The 26,140-nt window shown below is 37.3% G+C and overlaps 1 protein-coding gene across 6 annotated transcripts; it reads left to right on the plus strand.

Moving 5' to 3' along the window:
- Positions 1-23,705, plus strand: ZC3H8 (zinc finger CCCH-type containing 8). Of its 6 annotated transcripts, XR_003907948.1 has the most exons (10): positions 1-143; positions 4,236-4,332; positions 11,400-11,637; positions 13,465-13,595; positions 15,165-15,287; positions 16,185-16,296; positions 17,666-17,775; positions 18,884-18,933; positions 20,200-20,249; positions 23,118-23,705. XR_003907948.1 is itself a non-coding variant. In XM_029937807.1 (9 exons), exons 1-8 carry the CDS (start codon positions 67-69, stop codon positions 18,911-18,913), a joined length of 918 nt encoding a protein of 305 aa, XP_029793667.1. In that variant the 5' UTR covers positions 1-66; the 3' UTR covers positions 18,914-18,933; positions 23,118-23,705. The 6 variants fall into 6 exon arrangements, 5 of the variants coding, with proteins under 5 accessions (XP_029793667.1, XP_029793669.1, XP_029793668.1 ...); XM_029937807.1 differs by lacking the exon at positions 20,200-20,249; XM_029937809.1 differs by lacking the exon at positions 20,200-20,249 and having other exon boundaries at positions 11,400-11,631.
- The last annotated feature ends 2,435 nt before the right edge of the window (positions 23,706-26,140 follow it).

A 26,140-nucleotide genomic window follows, 5' to 3' on the forward strand; every position in this document is an offset into this window, starting at 1 on the left:
AGCACCGGGTCCCTCCTCCTCACGTGGTGGTTGTTACTCTGAAGCTGCCGGGCTGTCGTGAGGGTGATGGATTTTGAGAATCTTTTCTCCAAACCCCCCAACCCGGCCCTGGGTAAAAATCCGAGCACGGACTCTGATAAAAGGTGATTCTTCATCTTTTCGTACTTTGGCCGCAGGGGCTCCGCTGTGTTCCACCTTTTGGTTCCATTTGGAGACCGCCAAGGCTGCGTGTGGGCCACGCCGTGGGGTCGCGCGGGGAGTGCGTGAATGAGCGCGTGGGGTTGGCCTGGCAGACGCGAGGGTCGGATGTGGAGAGGTGGTTCCGGGGCCGCGGGAATGAACGCCGGACATGAGACTCGGTTTTTTAGTTGCCACGGCTCTGGCCGGGACCCTGCTTGAGGGGAACGGCGGGGTCCAGGCGGCGATCGAGGGGGGCCGAGGGAGGTCCCAGGATGCTCCCCTTTCCGGACGCTCCTGACCCTGTGAATGGGTTAGAAACCCCATGTGTTCCCAGAGTACTTTCAATTCCACCAGACCGTCAGCTCCTAGGAGACATCATTTGTCATTTCTCACTGACATGCTAAACGCTTTTTTTTTCCTTGTAGAAAAAAACCGAAACTCAAAAGTTCATTAAGCCATGAAGGGTGAATAGTTTGCCTTTTGTGCGTTGATTTGAACCAAAAGACCCTAATAGAGACCATAATTAAGCAGTAACATTACCTTTAGGTTGAGAAAGGCGGGGCTGCTGCTGGGCAATTGGTGCTAATTTATTAATCTCATTCTTAGAGATGTGTATAGTGTAGTTTTTTTACACCCAGATACTCATTTACTTTTTTTTTTTAAATCTGAGTTTGAAGTGCAAAAACCCATTTCTGAGCCTTTAACGTATTTTCCCCAATTTCCCTAAGCTCAAACAGTGATCTTTTGTTGCTTTATTTCTCTCATTGTCAATATATCTTATTCTGGTTGATTTTACCTCCTGATATCACTCAAATCTGTTCATGTGTCTCTCAAATACCTTAATTAAAACTATTACCTTAATTCAGGCTACCATCAAGAGTTTTATTTAGTGCTATACATGAAATATATCATTTAATCTTAACCTTGAAGAAAAGACCCTATCCTTGTTTTTGCAGATGAGAAAATTGAGACAGAGAGAGGATAAATAACTTGCCAAGATTGCACAGTGTCAGTGGCAAAACTAGGACTAAGTTACCCAGTCTTACTCCAGGACCCATGATTTGATTTCATCGCAATGTTTCTAAGGCAAAATGACTTAAAATAAGATCTATAAAGATTGAAAAGAGACAAAGACACTAATGAATTGCAGATGGTATGATCATCTACAAAGGAGAACAAGAGGAACCAGTTTATAGACTATTAAAATACATAAGAGAATTCGGCAAGGTGCATCATCACAGGAACAGCTGCATGTAAGAAAATAGGGTCTGTCAATTTGAAAATGTGTTGGACAGAAGATTCTATTCACAAAAACTTTACTGAACTGCATAAAAGACATTTCTAGATTTTTGCCAAAATGTTAGGTGGAGAATGGTATTAAAGTATGGAGAGCATCTGTGAACTGTCCCTTGTTCGTATCCTTTGCCTGTTTTTCTCTTTCTTGGTCTTTCTCTTTAAAACTTTAGGCTCTCTAGTCTGCAGATATTTTACTTCCAATTTGTTATTTGTCTTTTGACTTTGCATATGGCCTTATTTTCATTGCATAAAGGTTTTTGTTTGTTTTAAGTAAGGTCAAATGAATTAATCTTTAATAGTTTCTGTTTTTCTTGCTAGTAATTTTATGATGGGGTTACTCATGTATTGAGCACCTGCCGTGTATGAGACATTAATCCTAGGCCCTGGGGTTACAGCAATAAATAAACAAAAGAGATAAAAATCTCCATATTCATGAGATTTGTATTCTTGGGTCACAGACAGTACATAAATAGAGAGTATTTTAGGTGATGATAAATGCCGGAGAGGAAAAGAAAATGATAGGAAGGGAGGATGGGATGATGGTAGGGAGAATGTAGATATTTTAAAGAAAATGGTTAAAGCCTCAGTAGTAGTATCATTGATGAGTAATGTTTGAGTAGGGACCTGAAGAAGGTGAGAAGGATTGATTTCTAGCAGAGAAAATGTAAAAGTGCATATACAAGTTCTGAGGTGGAGTGAGCATCATGTGATTGGGTCGGGAGCCAGAGGACAACTGGAGTGGAGTTAGAGTAGCAGGAGTTAAAGAGGTGTATATGCGATAGGCTCAGGAGGCAGATCATGTAGAGACTTGTCGGTGCCATAAGAATGACTGCCTTTTACCCTGAATGAGATGAAAGGCTTTTGGGAAGTTTTCAACTGAGAGTGTGACATTTTAGCAGGGTCATTCTGGTTGTGTTGCGAGTAGAGTGTAACAGGTGAAGCGAAGCTTGGATCTTAGTAGCAAGAAGTGGACAAATACGGATATATTTTGAAGATAAACTGGATTTTCTAACAAATTGGATGGGGGTATGGGAGAGGAGTCTAAATTGACTTCAAGATTTTTGGTCAGTATCATTCGAAGGATGGAGTTGCTGTTTAAAATAGCAAGAGGATTAGATCAAGAGTTCAGTTTTGGCTTTATTAAAAATTCGTCGGGTAGCTATCCAGGTGGATATATTGAATAAGTAGTTGGCTCTGCCTGCCTGGGCTCCAGTCGCAGCTCTTTCAGCTAACTAGGTCTGTGGGAAGTTTTATAAGCTTTCTGTAATTGGGTTTTCTCTTCTGTGAAATAGTCTGTTTGTCTTAAGGTTGTTGTGATGTGGGTAATAAGCATGGAATAGCTTCTGGCACAGGGTAAACCTGATGCAAGTGTTAACTGCTGCTGCAGTTAATGTTGTTGTCATTACTGCCATTATTGCTTTGCCTCAGGAGAGGCTGCCTCCTACTCCAAGAGATGATTCATTACTGTAACTGGAGCAGTGAAGGTTCACAGTATCTGGCTTATTCGCTCTCGTAATGATGGCTTCTGTAGAAGGCCCACAAATGGGTGTCTTATCTGATAGACAAAATTCTGAGGCTCTGAATAGGGACAGATCAGTGGTAAACTGTTGAATTGGATGAAGTTGTGAAGCCTGAGCTCCTCCTGTAACTTTCAAAGAAGCTCAGAGCCACTCTTTACCTTTTTGTGCATTCCATTTGCAACACTTTTTTTTTTTCCCGAGAGTGTACACATTGCCTAGTCCTTACCTTTACCTGGCAGTGTAACTCCTATCTTAAGCTTTTATTCAATAGTCACTACTTGTCCAGACACAATTGCTTTCAGCCTCTTGTATTCATAGCATAAGCCATTAGCTTTACCTCTACACTTCGTTGCCATCTCATTGGCATCTTTGCTCACCAGCTTCTTATATTTCCCATCTTCATCTTTCTTGGGTTCATTTTTAGCTTTGCCAGAATATCCTCAAGTAATGTCTCAGATGACATCTCTGCACGTTCAACTTCTCCGTCCTTGCAAGTCTGGAAACAACTTTTCTTTTTCATCTTCCCACTTGATTATAAGTTAGGGCCTCTCCTGATTTTGAAAGACCCTGCATTCTATCTGAAATGCTATTCTCCTTTATGTTCCTCTTTGTTTGCTAACTTTTTAAAAGTTTATATGTTTTTTATTTTAAGTAATCTCTGCACCCAATATGGGGCTCAAACTCGTGACCCCGAGATCAAGAGTTGCATGCTCTTCCAGTTGAGGTAGCCCAGCACCCTTGTTTGCTAATTCTTACATACCTTATAGGCTTAGGAAACCTTTGGCCCCCAAATGTAGGTTAAGTATTCCTTATATATGTACCTATGCTCATCAGACTATATTGAAATTGCTTTATTTTTTTTTTCTCTCATGCACATAGAAAGTTCTCAGAAGGCAGAGACAAAGTCTTTTTCATTGTTGTATTCCAGGGCTTAAGGCCTACAGCCTGGTATATGGTGGATACTCAGTATTTGTTGAATGAATGGAATGAGGGATGGATGAATGGGTGATTTTTATAGCTGCTAATACTAGAACATGAAGGTTATATATGTACTAAAATTTCAGCTTTATAGTTTACTTACAAACACATGTTGACATTTAGAATATTTGGAGTAGAATTTGAAAAATTCCTTTGAGGGCAAGTAGAAGATAAGCCAAAGCAGTGAATTTTAATGCTGTAGTCTGAACCATTTTCCAGGTTGAAAAAACCTTCTTGTGTTATTTGATATTTTTGCTACAGAATCGATGATGAAATAGATGATACAGAAGTTGAAGAAACACAAGAAGAGAAAATTAAATGGAAAGTAAAACTGGAGTGTGAGCAAATACCCAAAAAAGTAAGATTAAGTTGGCATATCAAAAGACCAGACAGGAGTGGGTGTGAGAAATTTATCAGAGGTCCTGTTTGTCTCAGTATAGTCACCATTTGAGACCTAGTTGTGTATATCAAAAACCTGGTTACACTTCAAAAAACGTATTCAAAAACTTTAGTCATTTAACATGAACTGTTTTATTTTAGTTTTCTCTGTTTCTGAAATGGGTTGTAATCTGTTTCAAAAACTTCTCTTTTCAGATTAGGTCACAATTTTCAAGGATTTTGATTTGCTAACTTAGCTAACCTTAATGATTTACAGCTAAGGCTTGATGAATTTGCTAGGACTGCCCTAACAAAGTACTGCAAAGTGAGTGTGAGTGACTTAAATAACAGAAGGTTATTGTCTTGTGTCTCTGGAGGCTGGAAATCTGAGATCAAGGTGCTGGCAGGGTTCGTTCCTTCGAGGGGTGTGGGGGAGGAGTCCGTTTCATGCCCCCCACCCCCACCCCTGTAGCTTCTGGTGGTTTGTTGACAGTCTTTGGTGTTCCTTGGCATGGCTTCCAGAAGTATCCCCTTAATCTTTACCTTCATATTTGAATTGTGTTCTCCCTGTGTGCATATGTCTGTGTCTAAATTTAATATTTATATAGGGACACCAGTCATGTTGGATTAAAACCTACCCTAGGAACCTCATCTTAACTAATTACACATGTAATGGCCCTATTTTCAGATAAGCCCACATTCTAAGGTTAGGACTTCATCAAGAAAATTGGGAGAAGGAGACCCATAACAGCCTATAAATTTGCCTCTCTCTTGCCTCTTTTTCTCTTTTTGAACATTTTTTTCTAAATTTTTTTCATGTTTATTTTTGAGGGAGAGAGGGAGACAACACAGAGCTCGAGCAGGGGAAGGGCAAAGAGAGAGGGAGACACAGAATCCAAAGCAGGCTCCAGGCTCTGAGCTGTCCACACAGTCCGATAAGGGGCTCAAACTCAATAACCATGAGAACATGACCTGAGCTGAAGTTGGCCGCTTAACCAACTGAGCCATCCAGGTACCCCTGAAATTTTTTTTAATTGTGAATTTTAACACATTACAAAGAGATGGGTTTGAATTGGGAGTGAGACTCACAAGACACAAATCGGCTTTAATGGGATACTTTGCAGGCTCTGCATTGCCAGTGCAGAGCTGGATGTGGGCCTTGAAGTTGTGAACCACAAGATCATGACGTGAGCTGAAATCTAAAGTGGAGCACTTAATGGACTGAGCCACCCAGGCATCCCTTAAATGTGCTGCTTTTTTACTTAGCTTTATAAAAAGATACAGGACAGATAATACAGCAGGTATGTGGGGGACCAGCCCACGCACCCCAGTCGAAAGGTCCCGAGTAGGGGGTTGGTGTCGGCGCAATATCTCTAGAAAAGAAGACGGACAAGATGAACAAGACAGACGAGACAGACAACGTGGATGGTGGTTGGTAAAGCCACACTTTACTTAGATAGCCAGGGTCTTATATACCATGGGTGATTACATCATTTCTTTAATGGTTACATATTCAAGATTTTTGAGGTAAAGACATGCTCCGGAAAGGGTCATTTTTATCAGGACAGTAGTAAATAAAAGGAACAATCAAGTCATTACAAGGGAGGGATTCCCTAATAATGGTCTGGCTCCAAGAGGAAGATGAGCCTGAAGAATTCTATGAGGAGGTGTACATTTCTTAAGGCCCTTCATCAGTTATGCATCGGCAAGATGCTCATCCTTTAATAGGCACATCTTTTGGCAGAGGCTTGCGGTTTACTCCCAATAGCAGACAAAGAGCTAGAAAGCAAAGTAAGGGGAGGGCTGGCGCCACTGACCTAACCAAGTTGATTCAAAGCCTAAAAGTATATGTCTCTTTACAAAGCAATGAGAAATCACAGACAGGATGAATAGAAGCCACGTGTGGCCCAGGAGGCCAAATATTGTTTGAGGGTAATTTTTTACCTATGGGGCCCCAACATATCCCCCTTTTTTACTTAAAATAAAATCAACAATAACAATTTTTTACCCTGTAAGGGGCAAAGGGAAGGAGAGTTTAGCCAATGTATGCCAGTCTCCATGGTTAATTGGGTAAGGGTCTCTTTTAGGGTTTCTAATATCTGGCTGGTTTACAAAAATAAGAATGACAGCCAATTTGTTCAGGATCCTTGGGCGTATAGGTGCAATACGCCTCCATGGTTCTTTCTACATTACTAACCTTAGCCAAATTGGTGGGCCATCTAGTGGCCACTTGAGGACCCCCCATTAGAGTCTGGCGGTAGAGGCATAGGCCCTCCTTACCTTTTGCCTAGTTGAAATCCCATGCCCAGATTAGAGGCCGTGAATACCAACAGAACATCCTATCCATAAGAGGAAGGTTAGCACAATCAGGAACTTTTGCTGTTTCCCCAGCTTTCTGGGGTGACATTTGTCAGTCCAATGGCAAAGAGACAGAACAGTTTATTTTACTGGACCGATGATTCCTCAGGCTTCTGCCGTGCTAGACCAGCCAGCTTCCGGGATGTGGCTGGAGCAGGGCTGGAGATCTTATCTCAGGAGTCAGAGTCTTTAAGCATCAGTTCAAGCTGATCGACTGGATCTGGATCACCTCACCAAGTTGAGGGTTTTTCAGTCAGTCCACTTAACTCCAGAGAGATACCTGAAACTTTAATAAGGGCTGAACTTTTTGTTTAGTTGCATATCTGTCTAAGCCGGCTGCTTAACCAACTGAGCTACCCAGGCGCCCCTGTAGTGTCTTTTAAAAGATTTATTGTTTTGCTTTTTATAAAAGTTTATAGTTTATAGTCACCCATGACGTAGAGGCAATAAAATTTTTTACTTTTTTATTCCTATTATCATACCAAGTTGTTCCAGAACCATTCACTGAAGGAAAAGAATGGTCTTTTTCTCCACTGGTCTGCAGTGTCACCGTTTTCAAAAATCAGATGTTCGTGTTTTAGTGGGTGTGTTTCCCATCTCTATTCTCTTCTGCTGGTTTATATGTCTCGCCCTCCCCCAGAAGGTCACCATGTTGATTACTGCAGCCTTATCATGAGTTTAGATGTCAGGTAAGCAAGTCCTCTCGCCTTACTTTTCTTCTTTAAGTGTCTTGGCTTTTCTTACCCTTTTGCATTTCTGTATAAATTTTAAAATTAGTTTGTCAAGTTCCATGGAAAATTCTGGTGGGATTTTCACTGAGAATACATTAAATCTGTAGATCATTTGAGAGAGAATAATGAAGTGTCTAATCTTTAGATACTCTTTAATTTCTCTCAACAATATTTGATAGTTTTCTTTGTAGATATCTTACCTTCTGTTAGGTTCCTTGCTAGATGTTTGATGAGACCATTATAAATTACGTATTTTTTAAGCATTATTTTCTAACTCTTGGTTTCTCATAATTTATTCAAGGGTTCTTTCTTGTTTTTTCTTTTGATGTTATAGCTTTTTAGCATTTTTTAAATAGATAATGTCTTGAAAGGCCTAGAGAGTTTGATGCATGGCCTTCACTGGTGTGTTGTTGGGTCTGTGTCTCTGTTGGCCTTTTCTCCAGATGGGAAGCCTGATTGGACATTCTGTACATGAGTGGGCTGTGTGGATAGGTGGGTTTCCTGCAGCATAGTAGTTCTTAACCTTCTTTGTGCTATGCATCCCTTTCAGCGGTCTGGTGAAGCCCATGGGCCTCTTCTCAGAATAATGTTTTTAAGTGAATAAAATAGAATATGTTGGATTATGAAGGAAATTCATTTTATTGAAATATAGTAGTCCAAATAAACGTGGAAAGAGAAATATGGTCTTAATAATGCACTAAATAATAAGGTCCAGCAGTAGGTCTAATTATTGTAACTTTGACATAGAGATGAATGTAAAAGATGTTTTGAGATTTGTAACAACTATAACGTGATATATGAAGGTACCTATGATTCTATTAGTGACAGTCGCTGGTACTGCTGATACTACTGTCGTTTGTTGACCTGTGTTTCACAACGGGAAGATGCTAAATGTCAATTTAAAGGTTCATGATGCAAATAATGTATGATTTTTATTCCCATTCAAGTTCATTAAATTCTGTCCATAGACCCCAGTGACGGATCTCTTCTGAGAGAAGAGAGAAAGAGATGGTGGGGTAGAACTCCTGTTGTATGTAGGTTGAGTGGATGGAATATATTTCTGGTGGGTGTTGCTCTCAAATGCCAGAATGTGGAGGACTTCATCCTTGAGTCTTAGTACCCAGGTAACAAGACTTGGCTTTTATCAGATATTTTATTCAATTTCTTTATTCTCTTTTTTGCCCAGGGTAAATTTCTGTTTGTATGTGTTTTGGTGAGGGATAGGGTAGAGAGAATTTGTTAACAGTAGCTTTATCTGTTTTTATTTTAATTCCTCCTCATTTATAGCCCCATTTCTCCCACACCAACCTAAGCCCAGCCTCCTAATTATGACTTGCTCCTTGTTTTTCAAATATTTGCCAATAATTTGTTACACTTTTTTCAATTACTGATGAATGTACTTCATTTTCCCCTGCCCCCACTAATATTATGGAACTGTTTTTACATTTCTGTACCTTTACTTCTTTGGACTCTCAGGAGGCCATAAATCATCCTAAATTCAAAGTCATCTGCTTAAAAAGATTTTTATTTAGACTCCTTCTTTAAAGGGAAAAAAGCTACATAGTATGTTTATATGTTTTCTGAATTACACAGAGAACAACAAATATCAAAACAACGAGTTTATAGCTAGCTGCATGAAGAAAAATATTAAAGCAATCATTTATATTTATGGATTTCATTGCTCTCTAAAAATAATCATATCCATTAGTAATGCTCATCTCTAATGTATAATAAAATAACATTGATGATCTTCCTGATTATATTCATGTTGCCAAGTCCTCTCATCTTTTCTTTTAATACAAATCTGATATATTAATACTTTTTAAAAGGGGTCTGCTAAGGTGTATATTTTATATGTGAGGGAGCACTTAATTACTCATTTGGATCATTGTAGTATTTTGATTCAGGTATGCTGCATAGAATTTCCTCTCTGTGTATTTGACTAAGCTTTGTGGAACTGTTGCATAATTGAATGATTCTCCCAGTGCCCGTTAAATTAAATTAAAGGCTAAAACCAAGGTAAACACAATTATCACAGAAATTAGCCAACTTTTTCTTAAAGGATCAGATTGTGCATCATTTTGACTTTGTGAGCCATTTGTCTCTGTCACAACTAAACAGCCACAAGTTAGCATAGAAGTGAGTGACTGGGTGTGATTGTGTTCCAGCAAAACTTTGTTTACAAAAGCAAGAGGCCAGGAAGGCATCGGCCAACACCTGACCAGAAGATAAGTTTACAGGTTTGTTCTATGGTTTTAGTTTTAAAAGGTGCTCTTTCATGAAACCTTGGAGACCAGGAACTTTGTGGCTGATGATTGTTGGATTGGTTGGTAGTCTTGTCTGGTGTAATGAAGAGGAGGTGTACATTGAAGCCACTGTCAGGTTAGGAAATTTTCTCCACTTGTTTGGATTCTTCAGGCAGGGAGCAAATTCATTTTCTAAGCCTACAATACATCCTCTGGTGGTACGACACCTGGCTTTGAAGTTAACTATCAAAGGTAAACCATTAAATTGGACCACCTAATATATTTTATAATAGAGATTCTTCTGTTTTGTTTTGAGTCTGCTGCCTTGATCAGTTATAAGAGAGTGTTCCCCTAAGTCCCGATCAAGATCAACAACCCCTCCCCGTCATAAATGCTGAGGAATGGTGTGGCAAGAATGCCATGATGTTTAAAAAAATTCCATGAGTTTTAAGGGCTTATCTCATTATGGAGGCACATTGTGGCTGTGTAGGTGAAACCAGAATCTTTTTTTTTTTAATCTGTAAATTGGTGTACTTTTTCCAAATGCTGCTCCAAGTTACTTAATAGAATATCTTTGTATTATGTTTTTTTTCAAAAAAAATAGTGCTTAATAAGACTATAAACATGCCTTTCTCTTTCAGCTGTAATGTTCTTAAAATTATTCTTGAATGTACTGTGATGTCAATAAAGCTCTTCAGTTCATTTTTATTAAAAAAAAAAAAAGAAAGAAAGTAGTTACCTACTTTGAGACCAGGCCCCAAAGCATGCTCTGGAGCAGTACCACTGGCCAATTTAATGGTAGATGTGTCATCTCTTCTTGATATCAAAATAGGAGACCTTTGACACTTGGACTTTTTAAAATAAATTTTAATTAAAATATTATACACACTAACTATAATTATACAACTTGATACACATATGTTATCAAGTGTAAATACCTCCGTAACTAGTACTTGGGAATTCTTGTACTTTAATTCAAAGTACTTTAAGTTGTCTGTGTGATCATCTCAGGCTGACCGGGGGTCAGCTGCCTTACCTGGCTTGCTCTTCCAGTGGGTGCCTGTGTTTGCATCTGTTGCCTTGGGGCAGCTGCGGCAACAGCGTTAGAAAACTATTTTTGAAAGTAAAATTAACTTGATTACAGAGAACAGGGCAATTCTTTTTTCCTTGCTGTCCGTGTTGCTGCCTTCTCTGCCACCAGTGCTGTAAGTTACAGGAAAAAGAATGAATGGACTTTGCTAGCTGTGATATATCTTGGTATAGTATAGTTTCACTTAGGCCGTTACAGTTTACTTGTTCTTTTATGAAATGATGAGTTACTGAGTTAAACCATTTAAAAGTGTGCAAAGGGAGAAATAAAATGTGAATTATAATACTACAATTCAACCAAATAAAATTATATCAAATAATTAAGATTTGGGGGTTTAGTCTTTTAGTTCAGTAGAATACATATAGTGTACAAATTCAGAATCTTCTGTCAAATTTTCTTCAAGAACAATATGTTGTGCTGAGTTTTTTTTGTTTTATGTTTTTTTTTTAAATTCTAGAAAAATTTAAATATGTAAGAGTGGAAAGAATAGTATATGAACTCCCCATATGCCCATCACCCAACTTCGACAATGATCAGTTCATGGCTGGTCTTTATTTCTTTATAATCAGATTGTGTTGAGTCATGCTAGGTTTTTAAATTTGAAAATTTAATTTTTACTTAGTTTAGGCACTTGGGGAATGCTACAGCATCACCGAACAAATTGCTACATAGAAAATCAAGAAGTAAGGACTATGATGTATATAGTGATAATGATACCTGCAATCAAGAATCGGAAGACTCTTTTGCTAAAGAGCTTCAGCAGTATATACAAGCTAAAGAAATGGCAAATGCTGCTCAATCCTTACCATTTCCTGAAGAATCGAAGAAAGAGGGAGTGAAGGACACCCAGAAAAGTAAGGGTGAGACTATTTTGTCATTTAGTGTTTATCTAGAGAAGCAATCACAGTTGTCCATATACAAGCTGGGGTCTGAGGAGGGGGGAATTTTCTCTTGCATTTTATTGCATAGGATCTTTGCTTTTTAAGTTTATTTATTTATTTTGCAAGGGGGAGGGGCAGAGAAAGAGGAGAGAGAATTCTGTACCATAAGCATAGAGCCTGACTTGGGGCTTGATCTCATGAACTGTGAGATCATGACCTGAGCCAAAATCAAGAGTCTAATGTTTAACTGACTGAGCTACCCTGGACCCGTCCATGGATCTTTATACCATATGTGAGCTTGCATGGCCCGAGACTCCCTGAGACGTGGCCATTTGGTGTACAAATGCTTAGTTTACAGGAGGAACGTACAGGAGCGTTATCAAAGGCCATGACTGCTTTGAAAGGGAGAATGCTAAATTCTTTGCCTCTGCATATATGAAGGACAAGATATGCCTGTTTGTATTGCTGTGTTCTAGAGAGGAATTGACTTCATGTTTGATATAGTGGTATGCCAGACTAAACTTAGAAATAATATTCTTTTAGGTTAGTAAAATAAAATTTAGTCATTGGTAAGAGGACAAGTGACCATTGTAAATGAAATTAATCCTCTAATTTTGCTGCCTTTTTTCTCTTTAAATATTTTTTCTGTTTAAACTGGGCCTATGGATAAATTTAGTGTATATTAAGTGATTTTTTAATCTGTTTTTATTTTTATTTTAAATTAAACTCTCTGCCCACTGTGGGGCTCAAACTCACAACCCCCAGGATCTAGACTTGATCCTCTACACCTAAGCCAGCCAGGCATCCATATATAAAATGTTTTCAGTGAAAACTCTGAGAGTAATATATGATGTCATTTTAAACATTTGAAGGTTTTTCTTTTATAGTGCTGTGGCAACTCCTAATTAGCTCCATTATACTCTGAACACTTCAAAAGGATCTGGCTCGTGGCAAACAAGATTGATTTCATTAATTATTTTGCTTTTTTTCTTCATGACTATACCTTATATATTTTTTAAAGTTTATTTATTTATTTTGAGAGAGACAGCGTGAGTAGGGGAGGAGCAGAGAGAGAGAGAGGGAAAGAGAAAGAGAATCCCAAGCAGGCTCCGCACCATCAGTGCACAGCCCGATGTGCGGCTCAAACTCATGAAACTGCAGGATCATAACCGGAACCGAAATTGAGGGCCACTTAACTGGCTGAGCCACCCAGGCACCCATATTTTATCTATTTTCATAAAGAATGAATTGAGTATCCAGAATATATTAATTCTTCTTTTGTTCTCTTAATAGCAGAGCTTCTAGAAAGGTCAGCATCATACTAGTTTTTATCCTCAGTGGAGAGCTCCTCTTAGATTATTATAGAATATACTTGAAAAAAAATTTTTTTAATGTTTATTTATTTTTGAGAGTGAAAGAGAGACAGAGGATCCGAAGTAGGCTCTGAGCTGCCAACGCACAACCCAGCATGGGGCTCAAACTCACGAATCGGGAGATTATGATCCAAGCTGAAGTAGGACGCTCAACTGACTGAGCCATCCAGGCGCCCCAGAATGTACTTTAAGAGTAAACTACCTGGGCGCCTGGGTGGCTCAGTCAGTTAAGTGTCTAACTTTGGTTCAGGTCATGAACCTGACCTGACCTCGTGGTTTGTGAGTTAGAGCCCTGCGTCAGGCTCTGCGCTGACATTTAAAAAAACTAAAAAGAGTAAACTGCCATTGTACTTTATGTCATCATAAATTAAAATTAAACTTTTAACATTTAAGGTTTAAGATTTAGTCAGAATTAATTTGTTTTTGTTTTTAGCTATTAAAAAAAATAAAAACCTTAAAACTATAAAGAAAAATGGTAAACAGAAGAAACTGAAGCGAAAATGGCCCGGCGCTGGACACAAAGGATGCCACGCTTCACTGAGGAACAGTGGTGCAAAGGAGCAGGTAAGAGTGTAGGTATGTAGGAGGACACCCACATGCTGCAGAATATTGATCTTGTACCGCAGAGGCAACCCACAAAATGAGGGTTCTCTGACAGTGAAAAATCTCTCGCCATCAGTGGGATCTCCACATTCTTCCTTGTCACTGTTGCTGCTCCTTCTCTCTCCCTCATGGGCTGCGAGCACTTGTGTTCAGCCTTAGCACTGAACCTCTTTACTTTATTGGATACACCTGAGTCCCTTGATTTTGCTGTGTTGTACTGTCAATCACTAGAGAAGCAGGAAGAAGGTAGAGTAGCCAAGAGAACACTTGAGAGGTCACAGAGTCTTACAGAGTTGCTACTGTTGCAGTTTCTAGTCTATCAGTACTTGACTCCCCCTGGAAATTAAAACTGAATATTTCTGAGCATTGGCTTACAAAACACCCCTTACCTGCGTGGTATTTTGATTTTGCTTTGTACAAGTTCCTCTTGCTTGGTCTGCAGATGTAATCAGGATAGTGCAGTAAGAGACTCCTCTGGACTCTGCTTTCTGAGGTGTTTTAAACCTTTTTTTTGTTAGGATTGGTCCAGAAGACAAGTGTTATGGGTGGTAAAATATTAAAATACCAAATATAGATTGAAACATATTTATAGATGTTTCCGTATTTTACAAATGAGGAATCTGAAGCCCTGGGGGTTCAGGTATCTGCACAGACACACAGGGCCAGGCCACACCTAGAACTATATCTCCTGACCCTGTTGGGATTCCCTTCATTTGGTTTATATGGACTCAAATGATTATTCAGCTAAAGCCGACAGCGCTTCTACATGAGTAACAAACTGTGAACCTGCATGTTAGAATTTAATAACATAGTCAAATAAAACCAAAGATTTAAACTGACATACTAGACACACAATTTTGATGGCATTAAGTGGAAATTTGACCTTATTACAAAGCAGATCACATACATGTAGTCAGGTCTCTTTGCACATATTTAATTCTTAAAAACGTTCAGAACTTTGGGATGCAGACATTGTATGTAAATTGTACCACAGGTTAACATGCTAAAATGGTTTATGTTTCTAAAGAGCTAAAATGTATTAGGAAATTCCCCTTCTGTTTTTATATCTCTGTTGCCATCTTCAAGGTTATGTTTGTTAAGTAGAGCTGGCTCTTACTCTCCACTCTCACCCAGTGAGCATCTCGTGGAACGTAAGGAGTATACTGCTTTCCGTTTGCCTTGCAGTCTCCAGTTTTGTCTCCGTTGTTCCCAAGAGCCTTATTCCTAGACTTTGTTTTTTTATCACAAGTAGTAGCATTTTTGTTTTTAAAAATTGTTTATTGAGTTCAGGCGCAAAGTACAATAAAATAATTCAAATTGAACACTTATATACAGTGCTGGAATTCTATTGTAATTAGCAGAACATTTATTTTTCAACTGATGTACAAAAGTCCAAATCTTACACATGTAGGCCAGTTTAGAAGAGTCACTTTTTAATATTTTAAAGTTGGTCAGAATAATTTTGTGCAATGGAATGAAATATTTAAATTTATACTTCTCACATTTACTTCTTTGTTTTCGTTCTTAAAGGATGGTAAACCGCAAGAGAAGCAGCAGCATGTGAGAATGAGTCAGGGATTCATCAACCAACATACAGTGGAACGCAAGGGGAAACAAATTTGTAAATATTTTCTTGAAAGGAAATGTATTAAGGTATAAAAACTGCATAAACAAAAATATACTAAAATGTAACGCATAGCAAAACGTGCAGGAGCCACCTCCTGTTTCCATTGTATACTCTAAAAGCACACCTGTACATTTTATAACTACTTCCTTCTGGAATTGATTCCCTTAGAAAGGTTTACTGAGGTATTATTTTATGTTTAAGAAAGATACTTTTTAGGGGCACTGGGTGGCTCTGTCAGTTAAGCTGCTGATGCGTGATTTTGGCTCAGGTCATGATCTCACAGTTTGTGAGATTGAGCCCTGGTGGCAGACTGTGCTGGCAGGGTGGAGCTTGACTGGGATTCTCTCTCTCCCTCTCTTTCTACCCCTCTCCTGCTTGTATGCAGGCTCTCTCAAAATAAATAAAGAAATAAGCATTTTGTTAAAAAATGATACTTTTAAAAAGTAACTTTGTGTTGAAAACATTAGGATGTAATAAGATTTTAAGCAGATCTATGTGGAGTAGTTATAAGATAGCTCATTAAGAATTAGACTGTAGGGGCACCTGGGTGGCTCAGTTGCTTAAGCATCCAGCTTTGGCTCAGGTCATGATCTTATTGGTTCATGAGTTCAAGCCCCACCTCAGGCTTTGTGCTGACAGCTCAGAGCCTGGAATCTGCTTTGGAATCTTTGTCACCCCTCCTCTGCCCCTCCCCTACTCATGCTGTGTCTCTGTCTCTCTCTCAGAAATAAACAAGTTGGTCCGAGGGTTGTGGGTTACCAGTAAGCTGATTAACAAAAATAAACATTTAAAAAATTAAAAGAATTACAGTGTAGTGCTTCTAAGATTTTTTCCTGGAATCATTTGCTTATTTTAATATTAGTAGGAACTGAATGACTTAACTGAGAAATAATGGCTTTTCCTTGTTTTTTCCTTTGGCCCAGGGAGACCAGTGTAAATTTGATCATGATGCAGAGATAGAGAAGAAAAAGGAAGTGTGTAAGTTTTATGTACAAGGATATTGTACCAGAGGTGAAAACTGTCTTTATTTGCATAATATCCTTTATCACAAGATATAATAACTTTAATTTTTATAAATATTTACATAAACATTTAAAATATGTATAATTTTGAATGAAACCTGTGTTTTAGCGATGGCAGAATTATGTTATCGAAGCCCAACTCAGTATCAAAGTGGTTAAATTGTATAGATTTTTTTTTTCCCCCCAAGAAAGAAAAGATGGATTCTTTAGTAATTCTCTCAAATGAAGGTCCTTCACTTGGATAGCATAGCAGCAAATTCATGAAACCTATTTAATCCCCAGAAAGATTCAGAATTTCTGCTGTGATATTAATTATATCTAATCATATAGATATATCTATATATACACACACACAACTACTTTGTTGTTATTTTTTTTAATGGTTTTCTGTTTAAGTAATCTCTGTATCCAGTGTGGGACTTGAATTTACAACCCTGAGATAAGAGTAATATGCTCTACCAACTAAGCCACGTAGGCACCCTCATGTGAGTTACTTTGTTTAAAAAAAAAAAAGCAGGAATTGCATCATTTGAGAGTCCTTGTTTTTTGTATAATCTTTACTGACTTGTCTCTTAATTTGGAGAATAACCTTAATTCTTCAATGCACATGGTACAAACATGTGAAAACATGGAACATAAACATTTTACGGTAACATCACCTTCAGGTACCACAAAAGTTGTTTTCCTGCAGTCATGCAATACAGGGGATCTCAAATTCTAACTTGAGAGTTTTTTCTAGAAAACAATATTGAAGTTGTTTAAACTGATCTTATTTTAAATAAACATAATATATGAAGGCTCCAGATTTGTAAAACCTATCATTATTATTGACTTTACTGTCTTTACCCCAAAAGAATGCCTTAAAAATAATCACATTTCTGGGGTGCCTGGGTGGCTCAGTTGGTTAAGCATCTAACTTCAGCTCAGGTCATGATCTCACATGTTCAAGCCCCACGTTGGGCTCTCTGCTGAGCCTGCTTCACATTCTCTGTCCCCTTCTCTCTCTGCCCTTCCCCTGCTCACACACTCTTTCTTTTTCAAAAAAATAAACTTAAAAAAAATTTATAAGAAAATGATAATCACATTTCTTAAAGTATTTGAAATATCCAAACTTTTCTTATGTCATTGAAACAGACCTATAACTTACTATAAAAATGGATATGAAGGAAAAGTTTCATGTGATAGCCAATAAACTTGATTTATTATAATTACCCTAAAATTAGATATTTTATCTAATTCAATTAATGATTTATTAGCTCATATTTTAAATAGAGAATTTAGTGTTTCTACTTGGAGGAAAGGCCTTTATATAGGGAAAATAAAGTTAATAAATAATATTTCAGTTGGATTAAAATGATTCTCTTCCTTAACATTTGGATTACATGAATATCCTTGCAAGTTTTACCATACAGGAACAAAATGTTATCAGGGTGACTGTTGCAAGTTTTCACATGCTCCACTGACTCCTGAAACACAAGAACTGTTGGCCAAAGTAAGTACAGTTTTAATTTTTGTTTTTCTTCTTTGAAGAATAGGTTTGAACTAAGGGTGAAAATTTGGAAACATACTCTTTAGAGAGAATGCAACATAGGTTACCAGATGGGATATATTAGGACTGACAGTCTTAGAATTTAATTCCATTTAGAGAATTATTCATTTGTATATATATTTTTTGTAGCTTAAAGGAAAATGTATACTTATTGCTGGTAAGAACCTTCCAATTATACTTACGCAAGCAGTAAGTATAAGTTGGAATGTTCTTAAAACTTTCAAAGTAGTTAGTAACCTTAGTAGCCATGCTAACCAGAGGAAAACAAAGCAAATAGGTCTCCTAGTATCCCTGTTAACACCCTTAGAAGGCAAGCGAAGAATCATTGGATGATAAGTATTTTAGAGTTTTGTCAAAGCATCTTTAAGTAGTTATTTCAAAGTTTCCTTCAAATATTCTTTTAGTCAATGAGGAAACATAATTGAAAAAATAGTCATTTATATTTCTTCATCTACCATATGTTAGTTGGAGTCAGGGTCTTCAAATTAAATTGAAATATAAGCAAAAATGAAAGATTCTTCTAGAACTGAGCTATACCATCTTGTGGCAGAAGTTCTGAGTATGTGCAAATACTAGAAAGTTAAAGGTGCTTATTTCCAGATATTTTTATGTTTGTAAAATATGAAGGTGTACCCTGGAATTAAATGTCATACCAAGGGGCACCTGGGTGGCTCAGTCAATTAAGTATCCTACTTGATTTCTGCTCAGGTCATGATCTCACAGTTCCTGAATTCAAGCCCCACATCAGGATCTGTGCTGATGGCACGGAGTCTGTTTGGGATTCTCTCTCCCTCTCTGTCCTCACATGTGCACATTCTACTCCCTCCTCAAATAAACTTAAAAAAAAAGTCATACCAAATATTTTGTTATTAGTATGAAATATATTTGGAAACAAGATAGATGTAAAAGTTATCTTTCAGTTGTTCTTATACAACGTTTTAGATGATTATTAGGATAAACAGTATTAGAATCATGAGAAAATTACAAGAGCATTATGATGTACCTGAATTTGATATTGATGCAGAAAAATGTGATTTTTTTATAATATTAGGTTTTGGATACTGAAAAGAAGTCATCATGAAAATAAAAGGCATGAAAAAGGTAAAATTAGAATTTAGCACAGTTCTTTTTATTTCTCTGAAGCACCTCTAGAAATTGGCATGGAAACATAGGACTTTTCCATTTTCTAAAATAGAAATCTTTTTTCTCCTACCCTGCTAAAAAATTACAAAATATTTGATTCATATACATTGTTATATATCTCCATCTCCTTGGACCTGCTTCCCTCTTTGTTACTATCTTTTGTATTTCTTTCTCCTCTTTTGTTTCTTTGTAGATTTTGCCAATGTATATGATTCACTAAATACTACATTTAGTTTTGCTTGTATTTGGGTTTTGTTTAAACTGTTTGGATTTTTTTTTTAATGCTTATTTATTGTTAGAGAGAGAGAGAGCGCACGTGCACAAGAGCAACCATGGGGGAAGGGGCAGAGAGAGGAGAGAATCCCAAGCAAGCTCTGTGCAGTCAGCACCGAGTCTGACAGAGTCTCAATATCATGAACTGTGAGATCATGACCTGAGCCAAAATCAAGGGTTGGACGCTCAACAACTGAACCACTCATGCACCCCAATCACTTTATATATATAATATATATATAATATATATATTATATATATATATTATTTCTATAATTGCCCCCATTATTCCATTGTATGTTTTGGAGAGACTGGATCTTAAAATAAATGTAGTTTTAACTTTTTAAGAACTACAATATTGTTTTCCAAAGTGGCTGCATCATTTTACATTCCAGATAGCAATGTAAGGAGATTCTAGTCTCTCTACATCCTCACCCACACTTGTTATGGACAGTTGTTTTGATTGTAGGCGGTATCTCACTGTGGTTGTAATTTGCCTTTTTCTAATGATTAATGATGTTAAGCATCTTTTCATGTGCCATTGGTCAGTTCAGATCTTTACCCATTCTTTAATTGGATCATCTTACTGTTGAGTTGTAAGAATTCTTATATGTTGGATACAAGTCCTTTTTGACATACATGATTTGGAAATATTTTGTCCCAGTGTGTGGCTTTGTCCTTTTGTCCCAGTTCGTGCTTGTGTTTTTAAAATAGTGTCTATTAAAGCATGAACATTTTAATTTTAATGCAGTAAGTGTATTTTTTTAATGGATCATGCTTTCGAGGTTGTATCTAAAAATTTTGTCTAACCCAAGATCACAAGCTTCACCTATATGTTTTCTTCTAAAAATTTTTACAGTTTTAGCTCTTTCATTTATGTCCTTGATTCGGTTTGAGTTAATCTTGAGAAAAGTATAGGCTAAGGATCTAAATTTTTCTTTTTGCATATAGATATCTCATTGTCCCAGCACCATTTCAAAGAAAAGACTACCCTTTCTCTAGTGAGTTGCCTTGGCACCTTTGTCAGAAATCATTTCGCTATAAATGTAAGAATTTCTCTCTGGACTTTCAGTTGTGTTCTGTTGCTCTGTATGTGTATCCTAGTATATTATATATTATGTTCTTTATGTTTATCCTTGTATGTTATCGCACTGTCTTGTGATACTGTAGCTTTATACTGTGTGTTAAAATAGGAAAATAGAAGCTGTCTGGTTTTGTTCACCTTTTCAAAGATTGTTTTGGCTATTTAGTGTCTTTTGCTTTTCCATATAAATTTTAAGATCAGCTTGTAAATTTCTGCAAAAACTCTGTGTTGGGATTTTGACAGATGACATTGATCTGTGGAGAATTGCCATGTTAATTGAATCTTATCTGTGAATATGGAGTGTATCTCAATTTATTTAGATCTTTAATTTCTCTCAGTTTTGTAGTTTTCAGTATACAAGTGTGTTGTTTACACTTTTGTTAGATTTATTTACATCTATTTTTTTTTCCCTCTTTGATGCTCTTGATGAGAGGAATTAAACTTCATTTTCGGGTCATTCATGGTATAGAGAAATAGAATTAATTTTTGTGTTTTTTTAAGTTTATTTTTGAGAGAGAGACAAAGCATGAGTGGGAGAGGGACAGAGAGAGAGAGAGAGAGAGAGAGAAAATTCCAAAGAGAGAGAGGAGAGAGAAAATCCCAAGCAGGTACAGCACTGTCAGTGCAGAGCCTGAGGTGTGGCTCAAACCCACAAACTGAGATCATGACCTGAGGTGAAGTTGGACAATTAACTGACTGAGCCACTCGGGAGCCCCTAATTTTTGTATTTTGATCCTGTTTGCTGTGACTTTGCTGAACTTATTTATTCTGTGTAGAGAGAGAGAGAGAGAGAGAGAGAGAGAGAGAGAGAGTGTGTGTGTGTGTGTGTGTGTGTGTGTGTGTGTGTTCCTTAGGAATTTCTACATATTATATGAGAATAAAGACAGTTTACTTCTTGCTTTTTACTCTGGTTGCCTTTTATTTCTTTTTCTTGACTGATCTCACTGGCTGAAGTCTCCTATGCAGTGTTAAATAGGAGGAACAGCAGACATCATTGCCTTTTTCCTGATATTCGGCAATAAGCATTCAGTCCTTCACCATCATGTATGGTTTTAGCTGTAGGTTTTGCAAAGATACTCTTCACTGGTTGGAGGAAGTTCCCTTCTATTCCTGTTTTATCGAGAGCTTTTATCATGGATGGGTGTTGGATTTTGTCAAATGTGTTCCCTCCCCTTTTTAAAAGTTTTTACTTATTTATTTAGAGAGAGAGAAACCATGTGTATGAGTGGGGAAGGGACAGAGAGAGAAGGAGAGATAATCCTAAGTCTCCGCGCTGTCAGCACAGAGCCGGAAACGGGCCTCCATCTCACCAACTGTGAGATCATGACCTGAGCCTCGATCAAGAGTCAGATGCTTAACCACCTAGGCGTCCCATCAGATGTGTTTTCCATGTTTACTGAGATATTCTGTCTCCCTCTCCCAGCCCCTTCCCTGCTTCTGTTCTCTCAAAATAAATAAACTTAAAAAAAGAGAGAGAATGTCCTTGATGAAACAGTAAAAACGATTGATGTTGTTGTTAAACCCCAATTTTTGTGTATATGTCTTGTCAATAATCCATGTAGTGAAATTGGAAGGTGTATAAAGTATTTCTGTATAGTCAGTGGTATTCTCAAGGAAAAACATTTATGTGCTATTATCTTAATTGCAAGCTGAATTAGCTGCATTTTTTTCATGAATACTTGAAAGAAAAACGAGGGGCAAACCTTTTTTCAGATATGGATGTTTGCCAGGAACTTTCTCAAATGAATTAAATGAGCCTCTTACTTCAAGGAAAATAACTGAAAATATTTGTTATCGATGATAAGATTCTGGCTTTTGAGCAAAAATTGCAATTTTGGAACATTTGATCTGCCTCTTAGAGCTTGAAACTTTCCTGTAGTCAAAGACTTTTTGGTGAGATTGGTTGGTGATATTTTAAAATGTTGTTATAAATATATAATGAAACATTTGAAAGATCTGTATAAATTAGTAAGATAGTATTTTCCAAATAAATAATGGCTAGTGTTAAAATGCATGGGATGCATGGGTTAAACATCCATCTGACCTACAGTATAGACTAATAAGTTTTAATGTAGCAGTATAAAAAGTTCCTTCTTGTGGTTTCAGATTTTACATTGCAACTGGAAATCTGGTTACATTTGCGTTTAGTATTTATTTGCCCACCACCTCATTTTTTAGTGTTTCTGAGTAAGTTTTAGCCGTTCTTATAGAGTGTATATAGTTGGGTTTTGTTCTTTGAGCCAAACCAACAAACCTTTACTTCTTTTGATAAGTGAATTAAGCCCATTCACATTATTGAAATGGCTGAACATTTGGGTTAGCTTCTGTCATTTTATATTATAGTTACTGTGTAAGTTGTTACATTTATGTGTTTTCCCTCTCTATAATGAATTTTCTTTTACTCTTTTATAAATTTTGCTTTCTTCAACTCATTTTTATTCTTTTTGTTCTTTTTCCACTGTTATCCAGTAACCCTTTTTGTTTCCATTCTAATCTGTCCTATCTTGTGATATAGTCTGCATTTTTTACATGATCTCTTTTTTGTATCATTTTTGAGATCAGTTAACTCTTGTCTCATTACTTCTGGGTTTTTTTGTTCAGGTTTGTCTTAGTTTTTGAATTTCAGTTCAGGTTTTTTATATTCTTAAACAGGGATATTTAATTCAGTTTGCATTTTTGTGTTACAGTTTGCTGCTGCTGCATGGTTTTTTGGGGGAAGGGAATAGGGATGGCTAAAGTTGGTAATTTTCACCAGCTGATGTGTTTTTGTTGTTTCCTTCCATAGTTTTGTATAGATGAAGAGTGCTTATGTCTACGCCTGTTCAAGACTTGATTCGGAGTGGTTTACAAGAGTCCTCATTTAAAGCGCCCTCTTGTGTCGCTATGGTGTTGTGCATCTTCTCTGATTGATAGCAGAGGGGCAGAATCTAGTGTGTAAGTGAGGGGATCGGCCTTCACCCAGCTGTCCCAACCAGGGAACAGGAAAGGAGCATACATGGCAGAGATGCTGGCTGGTAGGTGAATGTTGTGGTAGTAAACGGCAGAAGGCTTTTCTGATGGCGTTTTGTCAGTAAGATAGGAAGGAAGATTAGGCTGAGTGCAGATGCATGAAGAGATACAGAAGATTAGAGAGAGAGAACTGTTAGGTTTCTCTAGGAACACATTGGGATAATAGGTGGATATGACTCTACAGTTAGATCTTTTCATGTCATTTAATACATTTACAGCATATTTTTAATGGTTGCTCACAATTTTGTTTTATGGTTTAAGTTACAGTTTGTGATTTTTTTTAAAAAACCACTTTCCTGTTGTTTCCAACTTCTTAATATTACAAATAAAATGGGACAATGTCTCTTGCTGTACCATTCCTAAACTTGGAGTTTTTAACTTTTTTGTTAGGATATAAGAATGGTTATCTTTTTCATTGGTTTATAAACTGTAGTGAGATTGTAGATTTATGTAAAATGTAAATTTTAGAAGAGTGATGAAATCTCTAACATAATTGTCAAATACAAAATTCTCCAAGCACAGATCATGAGATTCTAAATATGCACTCGTATAGTGGTACTGATTATTATTAGAACACTACTATGAGCCCGAATGTCATCATCATTTTCTGTTATTGCTGGGAAGAGTAATAGCATCACTAACTTGCTGGATACACAGAGTACACCAAAGGTAGTGACAGTTTTTAAAGTCCTGTTTGAAAATATGAGTCAATTATTTCACTTATAACCTAATTCTGCAAAAGTAAGAAATGGAGTTGTACGTATTTCAAGCAAAGGTTTATCAGACAAGACCTAGGAAAGCAAGAACCCAAGATAGTTCCTGAGCCTTTAGCCACAGGTGTCTCTGAGCTACGAGTGTGTCATCTCTTCATGGCCCATTGCTGTCTGCTGGGCTGACTGGTTCATTTGCTGGCTGTGGCTAGGGAGGAGGGCAAGGCAATGCACTAGAAGCTGCCAGAGGAAGTCACAGAGAGAGGTTGAGTTGATACTTCAAAAGGATCCTTTACAAAAGCCTTTAATGATTTAATGAAATTGTGCAAAAGAGTGGTTATATCACCTATAGAATGGATACGTTGTATCTTTAAACATCACATACAATTCAAAGAATTTCCAGATCCTGTCGTAGCTCACAATTGCAAAAGATCAATTTTACGGCGAACCTGTATGTTAGTTAACATTGGTCAACAATAAGCTAACATTCATGCACACTTACTATCTGCGGACTACATGCTATTTTATTTAATACTGTTTAACTTTCTTATTTAAGCCATATTACTCTATGAGGTGGATAATGGGATCAATTGTATAGAAAAAGGTATTAAATAGGAAGATATACCTTCAACTTTTCCATTTCTATGAACCTTCTTAGTACTTTAATTTTCTATGGCACTTTAACAGTTTATTTCCTATAATGTTAACTCACATACAGTTTAATACTGTTGAGGTATAAATGTTTACATATAAAGTTTGTTTTAAGAAAAAAATAATTTTATACTCCCAAGTGGCAGTACCCATCCCACTTGTAAACTTAGAAGACCAGGCAGAGGTTTCGGGGACTGAGAAGTCAGAGAAGTTTAAAAAGCTCTTATTTTAGAGATGCCTAGGGGGCTCAGTCAGTTGAACATACAACTCTTGATTTCAGCTCAGGTCATGATCTCACAGTTCATGGGTTCAAGCCCCGTGTCAGGATCTGTGCTGACAGCTCAAAGCCTGCTTGGGATATTCTCTGTCTGTCTGTCTCTCTTTCTCTCTCTCCCTCTCCCTCCCCTCTCCCATCTGTATGTGTATGCACTCTCAAATGAATTAACATTAAAAAAAAAAAAACCTCTTATTTAACAGCTGTTATTTTGAAGAGGCAAACATATTTGTGTCCATGAAATCTCTTAACTTATATTAAATCAGGTTGAAGAGAGAGCCTATTCTCTCAGATGTGCTCTTTGCACTGAAAGCAGCCATTAGGCCATGGGCCTCTTATATCTGGATGAGTATAGCATCTTCCAGCTGAATCTCCTGCCTCCATTTTCCACTCCTTCTCCCCAGTTCACTCTCTTTTCCTTAGGGCACATTTCCCATGTCTCTGCCATCCCTGACCCCATGTAGTATCTGAATTAAGGTCCAGGTCTTCAGTGCTCTGTTGTACGGCCATCTGAGCCATCCCACGTTTAGTTCCTGCTGCCTTCTCCTTGCTGCTCCTCTTGGTTTCCTTCTGCGAAGTCAATGTCACTGACGCTTGATGCAGCTCCAAGCAGATACATGAATAGTAAAAACATAGTCAGTTCAGGGCGACTGGCTGGACCAGTCAGTAGAGCATGCATCTCTTGAACTCAGGGTTGTGAGTTCAAGCCCACATCGGGCATGGAGCCTACCTAAGATAAAACAATTTTTTTTTAAATTTAAGCCATAATCAGTTAAAAATATATATATGGACCAGAAGAAATGTAAGTAAGACAGTTATAATAGGAAAGTCTGTACATGGATTTCTACATCATTTTGCCAGCATGGTTCTCTTGGCTATATTAAATTTATTCTGATATTTTTTGGAGCAAAAACAGAAAAGATGAAGTGGTTATCTATTTAACCTCTTATTATCAGAAAGGAGTTGGGATATAAAACCTCACCTCTCCTAGTAATTCATGTAAACAGTTCTCATGTGAGTCTTCATTGTGGAAATTGCTAAGTAAAATGAACAAAATTTTTATTTTTAAGATTCTGTGTAACAGGTTTCCTATAACTTTTTTTGTGGTCAGTTACCAAAAGCCAAAAGACTATAAACCTCAATTTTTTTTTCAGTTGGTAAGAT

This window comes from Suricata suricatta, chromosome 4 (genome assembly GCF_006229205.1).
Source record: "Suricata suricatta isolate VVHF042 chromosome 4, meerkat_22Aug2017_6uvM2_HiC, whole genome shotgun sequence".
Lineage (NCBI taxonomy): Eukaryota > Metazoa > Chordata > Mammalia > Carnivora > Herpestidae > Suricata > Suricata suricatta.